At 39.1% G+C, this 6,838-nt stretch overlaps 2 protein-coding genes across 2 annotated transcripts in view; one reads left to right on the forward strand and one right to left on the reverse strand.

The window, feature by feature from the left end:
• Window positions 1–1,386: 1,386 nt before the first annotated feature.
• Window positions 1,387–2,271, forward strand: hcar2 (hydroxycarboxylic acid receptor 2; the record flags this gene model as incomplete). Its single annotated transcript, XM_080017620.1, has 1 exon — window positions 1,387–2,271. One exon carries the CDS (start codon window positions 1,387–1,389, stop codon window positions 2,269–2,271), a length of 885 nt encoding a protein of 294 aa, XP_079873746.1.
• A 4,095-nt stretch (window positions 2,272–6,366) lies between these two features.
• Window positions 6,367–6,838, reverse strand: part of LOC307243412 (uncharacterized protein) — a 3,095-nt gene continuing 2,623 nt past the window's right edge. Inside the window, exon 2 of the mRNA XM_080018217.1 lies at window positions 6,367–6,838. This exon is cut by the window's right edge and continues 1,830 nt beyond it. The gene's annotated coding sequence lies outside the window, so the exon portion shown is untranslated.

Raw genomic sequence — 6,838 nt, forward strand, 5'->3', positions numbered from 1 at the left:
TAATTGGATTTTGAATATTAGGAGGACAGTGGGACTTATGGTGAGACTGTGCATACGTTGCCCTTGGAGACAAAGATAAAAGTTGTGTTTGCATGGAAATTAACAGCCATTCTTATAGCCTTTCACGGACGCATGAGTATATACAGTATACTGTGTATATATATATACATACACAGTTGAAACCGCTTATAATGATCATGGTTACAGTGATCATATATGGATATAAAAGCTTGGGGCTGAATCATTCCTCATTTCCATTTTTAATCTTTGCCTCGCGATAACCCATCAGCAGACTTTTTGCATAGCACCGGTGCAGCATCCCCCCTCCCCCCAATAATTTCCTTAAAATCTTCTTCATTAATCATTTGTGCGCCAATTATTTGAAGTTTAAAATTGACTTAAGACTGATAATTTGTGAAACACATAAGTGTGGGGCAGTGTAAATGGAGAACAGAATGGGAGCGAGCTCCACACTGTTTCCCCCTTTCTCAAGAAAAACAAAACAAATACAAACAGTGTTTTTATTTTAGATGTATTTATTTTCCTCCGTTTCCTAACTGAACGAAACATAAAGCCCCTTGCGTCCCGTGTCAGGCTCCGCAGAGCCATTGGTGCCATTAGATGGTAATCGGCATGAAAAATAAAGAAAAAGAAAAATATTCAGGTATAACCATCATCTGCTTATAGTGATCAATTTAACCGGACAGACGTGATCACTATAAGAGGTTTACTGAGTATAAATGTGAGTTGATTGCTGAGCGGGAGGGAGAGAGAGAGAGAGAGGGAGAGGGAGAGGGAGAGGGAGAGAAAGAGAGCATGTATATATACAGCCTTTCAATGTGAATTTTGTCTGGAACTCAAATTAGATAGATGTACTCTACCTTTTAATTTGGATTTAGTACATTGGAATAAAGGAAGTTTACGTTCATATATTAGAAATGAATCACTAAATGTCCTCAAGGGCAAGAGGTTCATTTTTAATTGGCTTTCTGGCTTTTTTATGTATTTAATTGGAAAGTGATTTTCCAAATGATGAAGGCTTTTTTTGCCATTTAGGGAAGCACCTATGTAGCTACAGGACAAGAGTCAACAATTTTCAGGTGCAAATCTGTAGATGAAACGTGTTTCAATTCATACAGCTCTGTGGATGTAATACAGGTGGATGATTGCACTAACACAGCATTGTTGTGTTAGTGCTGATAGAGTATATTTCAATTGTGGCATTTTAACCCCGGAGGTTTAATCCCATATTTCAATCTGAGCCACTTCACGTCAAATGCACGTTCATACTATGTCTCGCACCGATTTACATATCATTGTGTCACCCTCCCAACCCCTGGACAGATCTTATTGTTCAGCTGATGAGCCGTAATCCTTCCAGACTCCATGGAGGTATTCTTCATCAACGCCTCCCTTCTCCTCATATCCCAAAGACCCTCCAACTACAGCTATGGAGACAAGACGGTTTATGAGGGTTGCAAAGACATGCCTGCAGTTCTCATCTGGTACCTCGGTCTGCAGATCATCAACATGTTCCTGGGCATCCCGGCTAACATCATGGTTCTTTGGCTGATCCATAAGAATAAGGGCGACTCGTCAACCTCTGACATCTTCATCCTCCACCTGGCGGTTCTCGACGTGTTATTCTGCCTCATCCCTCCTCTGGAACTGGCCAATATTATCTACCTGACTACCAGCAGCACCTGGTACGTCTTGCGCTTTTTCTACGGCATTAAAGATACCTCCCCCCTCTTCCTGTCGTGCATCTGCCTGGACCGCTACATGGCCGTGCTCCACCCCATCACCTTCACCAAACTCAAGGACCGCCGGCATCGAGCCGTCCTCACCACCGGGGTGTGGCTGGTCACGCTAGCCTACGCCGCCGCCAAGTGCGTGGGCGACATCGTCAACTTCGAGAAGGTGTTCACCGTCATGATCCTGGCCGCCTTCGCCTTCATGGTGTTCTGCAACATCGCCATCCTCTGGGCGCTCAGACAGTCAGGCCCCGCCCGAGACGAGATGCACCCCGTCAAAAAGAGAGCCTTCAAATTGGTCCTCATCATATTAGCGATCATAGTATTCAACTATTTCCCCCCCGTAGCACTATTCCCATTTAAGCACTATTTTTACCCAGATGTGTTCCGGTGCTATATCCACTATCTTGCCTTTGGCCTGATGGACTTCAGTAGCAGCATTCAACCCGTGCTTTACTTGTCCAAGGAGAAGCTCCCACGGCACCCAGGTCTCTGCTGCAAGAAGAGCCCAGAGTAGCTCAGTGTCCTTGCTGTTACTGTCTGCAACTTGTGATGTCTGTATCGTTTATGTGTAAGGCCTTTCTCCCTTTCTTTATCCTAATACATATACACACAGTCATGGCCAAACAAATTGGCAGTGGTACCCTTGCATTAAAAAAAACCCTCATTATTTTCTCGATAAGTAGAAATTGACAAAAGTATTTGATTGCCACAATTCTTTATTTGATTGTATTTCACAGACTTTTTGATAGGAATAGGAAAAAGAAACAGAAATGTCACTACCAAAACGAACACCTTAGGTTTTTTTTTTTTTTTTGTGTAGCAAGTACAACCCTGTCTTGTTTCCTGAATTCATAAAATTAGAGTTTCACAAACAACAAACAAACCTCTGCTGAGAGCCCGGATCTGTTTACTCTTCTCTTCATCCTCAAATAATAAAGGTTTCCATCCTAAGAAAACCAAACAAAAGCAAGATATGAAGAAAACAAAATTACTCTTTTTATTATTTTAGCTGGAGACCCGAGCCAATGGGGTTTGAAGTTCTAGGTTCTGTGAGCCAAAGGCGTTTGAGCATGGCATCCTGGTTTTGTTTTATTTACACTGTAACCTACACCGATATTACCCTATTAGTCCACTCAAATCTGTTTCTGAACAAATTTGAGGTGAGAAATAAGCAATCCAGTTGCTGAATCTTCACTCATTAGATCTACAAAGCCTGATCTAAAAGTTAGTTCCGACTTTCCTTGCCGTGCTTCAAGCTTTTGGGAGACATGGACACTGTACTAGGACTCACCGGGACTCTCACATGCAGGGATTTTTTGTTTTGTGTACACGTTGGAAAATTAAATTAAATTAAATTAAATTAAATTAAATTAAATTAAATTAAATTAATACATCTACAATAAAAAAATACATTTTTTTCATTGGTTTTGTTTGGAGAAACGCACAGCGGATTAGATGGAGCAGATGAAATCTGTAACGAGCTGATGTCAACTTGTGCAGACCTTTGGAAAACCAAGTGTTCAGAGCGTTTTGTTCACAGCGACTACGCTTTCATTAGTTTCCTCATTTGACAGTTTGACCACATTCAATATGAACATCCGACATTGTAACATTATATATATATGACAGAAAATAAGGAAAAGCATAATGGGTTACCTTTAAGCTAAATATGAATGAATGTGAAGCAATGTTAAATCAGTCATAATTGAAGTCATTATTTTTGCTGATGTTTTTATGACAATGATCCAACTTTCATTGCTGTACAATCCAAAATGACTGAGTTATAAGACGTAGTTTAAATGTTTATTTTTCATGTGGCCCTACTGCCATCGAGTAACCAATGGACAGAAATCTCTGTACCAACTTGGATTGCAATTTTAATTTGTATTGTGTAATCAGACTAAGGATGATAACTTTATGCCAATTATTAGTAGTGTTAGAAATTTGTTGAATAGTTAGTAATTAGAAATCACCTTAACAGTAAATTAGTCATGAATCTTATATTACTGATCGAATGGTTTTGGAAGGTGATGTCTGAATCATGTGTTTTTTTAATATGTTTGTCTGTGAAACATTTTCACAAGAGTTTATGTTTAAAACCACTAATTAGTTTGAGCATAGTGATTTATGAAGTTATGTGACTTTGCCTGTATGGTTAAATTCAGTTCACTAGTCAAGAAAATATTAGCAGCCAGTGAGAGAGAAGACGGCCAGCACTCTCGCCTCATCTGGCGAGCATTCAAAATAAGCACGCCGACCATTTTGCGTCAGGCTGCTCCTCAACCCTTGAGCTCAAGAGAACAGCGTTGTTTTCTTTTTGAGTTTTTCAACGTCTTTTCTTTAAGGAGTTAAGTCTACGCGCAATATCATTTTTACTGAAAAAGTCTGCTTCAGTTTCCCAATTGAATGACTGGGTTTTCTCATTTTCCTTTTCTTTTTATTATTGCATCACTAAACCTTGCGGTGTTTGCAACGGTACATTATTCCCTTTTGAAGTTTTTCCACCAACACCGACTGTGAAGACCGACGGCACCCTGAAGTGAAGTCACCTCGCAGCAGGCCGCGGTCATAACCTCATTGGTTCGGGGGACCATCCCACTACGCCTGGGAAGCAGCGGACAGCTGGACTCCTGCATGGCATAGCCCGAAACCACCGACAGACGAACCAGCAGTTCAGTGAGTGGACCCAACCACCTCTGACTCTGCAACAAGTAAGGCAAAGGCTTCCCCTCTGCTTCATGATACAAGTGTGATGTCAAAATAAATGAATGTCCCTTTTAGAGAAGTTAACTGCTCCATGGCGTGCGTCTCACCATTATTGTTTCAATGAAGTCACGTAACTTTCGACCTCACTATTGTCCCAGAGTTAACGTTTTAGCACCATTTTAAATCCTGTATTAATTTGGTTATTTTCTTTATCATATTTTTTGCTGTTATTTAATTTATCAAATATTTTGCTATCATTTCATTTATTTTGCATGATAAAACAAATCCCATTTATTAGAAAGAAGTTTGTCTGCTTGTGCTCTTTAAAAAGAACTCCAATCCTTATGATACTGATAAATTATAATTAATTTAGTTTATCTTATTTTCCTAAGTTGGAGGTTTTGCCCCGTTTTTATAAATGTCTGTTGTTGATAGCCAGGAGTGAGTGTAAGTCCATTTCCTCTTTATTTATTAAAACAAAAGACATTTGTTATGATAATTTAATAGTTTACTAAACTATATAACACTACATTATTTGTGCTTAGCCTCGAGAGGGGCGCAATTTTAATTTGTATAGTAGCTACTGACGCTACATTTGTGAGAAACTAACTGCATTAAATGCTTCCCATAATCATGAATTATATGCCAACACCTCTCTAATAACAGTTTGGCCCATTCTTCTCTTGCGAACTGCTCCAGTTTTCAGATTCAAAGGGTGCCTTCTCCCAGCTGCTGCTCTCTCCAATGGGATTTAGATCTGAATTCCTTCTTTTGAAGTGTGTTTCGGGTCATTGTCCTGGTAGAAAACCCATGACCTTTAATAGAGACACAGCTTTCTGACACCGGATTCAACATACTTTGATAACCTCCTGATTTTATAATGCCAGGCACAGATTCAAGGCACCCAGTACGAGAGGCAGTGAAACGAATCCAAAATATTGCTGAAGCTCCTCCATGTTTGAGTGTTGGAACACTGTTCTCTTCCTTCATATCACATCATCTGTCCACAGGGACTCCCAGAAGGACTTTGCCTTGTTCAGGTGTTTTGGGTCCTCCTGGGTCTCCTACCACTGAGTAAGTGCTGGATGGGTTGTGTGCGAAGTTTGGCTTGAATCTGTTTTGCCGCTGTCCGAGGTTCTTTCTCCATTCGAACAATCCTTCACTCTAATCTTTGATGAACCTCTCTTGTGGCCACGTTCAGAGAGGTTGGCGACAGTGCCATTGACCTTACGCTTCTTGAAAACGCTGCCAGTATTGGCAGGCCATTTTAAGATTTCTGTGTGGAATAAGTTAAGATCCAGTATTTTTTCAGCTTTTTGGTTCCACTTCAAATGAAGGAATTTACACACAAAAATGTGTTATTTAAATCATGTTCAAGAATAAACGGTGAATTATAAAAAAAAGGCAAGGGTGCCGTGACTGAGAGTGAATATATATATATATATATATATATATATATATATATACACTTTATATGTGTGTGTGTATATATGACGTTTTCACAATATCATGCTGACAAGATGTTTATCCATGTACGGTGGTAGCAGCATTTCAAGGGATCTCATGTGCAAAATGTAGTACCTGTGTTTGTAAAATAAATGTGCTTGTACTTGTACATTAAAAAGATTCAAGAAAATCCTGTGGCATTCCCTTTCTTTATCAGATATATGTAGGTATAAAAAGGTTAGAAAAAAAGTTTTGAAAAGCTTTCATTTGATTTCTTTCTTTAATTTAGACATGAAACAGACAAAAGTAAATTTCAACAATAAATTGCTAGTAACAAATTACTTTTAAATACATTATTTAGGCATATTAATCAGTTGCTAAACCAGCAGCTCTAACATCATGAACATGACCTTATACTCCTTGTCAACTCAGATTTGAAGAGACATTATTCCTGGGAGAACACTGCACAGTATAAAACACAACATTCTTGAATAGGAGTACGGCTCTCAAAACAATTACAGAATATCTGTACCAAACAACTCTGTCCCTACTCTAGTATTACTATGGGAATACATTCTTGTCAGTTTAAGGGAGTACACTGCTGTCTGTACACCTAAAGCTATGTACAGCATAACAACGATCGCATTAACAATCAGATGGCGGCACTATCAAAGCATCTTCATGTCACTTGTAATTCTTTGAAATTTTTAATGCATTTTGAGCTGATCTTTACAGGGAAAATCTATTTTACTGCTAAGGTCGGGGTAAAAAGTTGGCCGCCATAACTAAAATGTATTTTTGTTTTTTCGAGACGTTGATAATGCATTTGTCGGTTTTAACAGTTACATCAAAGCGCCCCACTATTTGTATTTCACATTTACATTATGTAGAGACATGTACTGTCAAATAATCTATAATCAAGGTAGGAA

Source organism: Zeus faber (assembly GCF_960531495.2).
Source record: "Zeus faber genome assembly, chromosome: 17".
In the NCBI taxonomy this organism is placed as follows: Eukaryota; Metazoa; Chordata; class Actinopteri; order Zeiformes; family Zeidae; genus Zeus; species Zeus faber.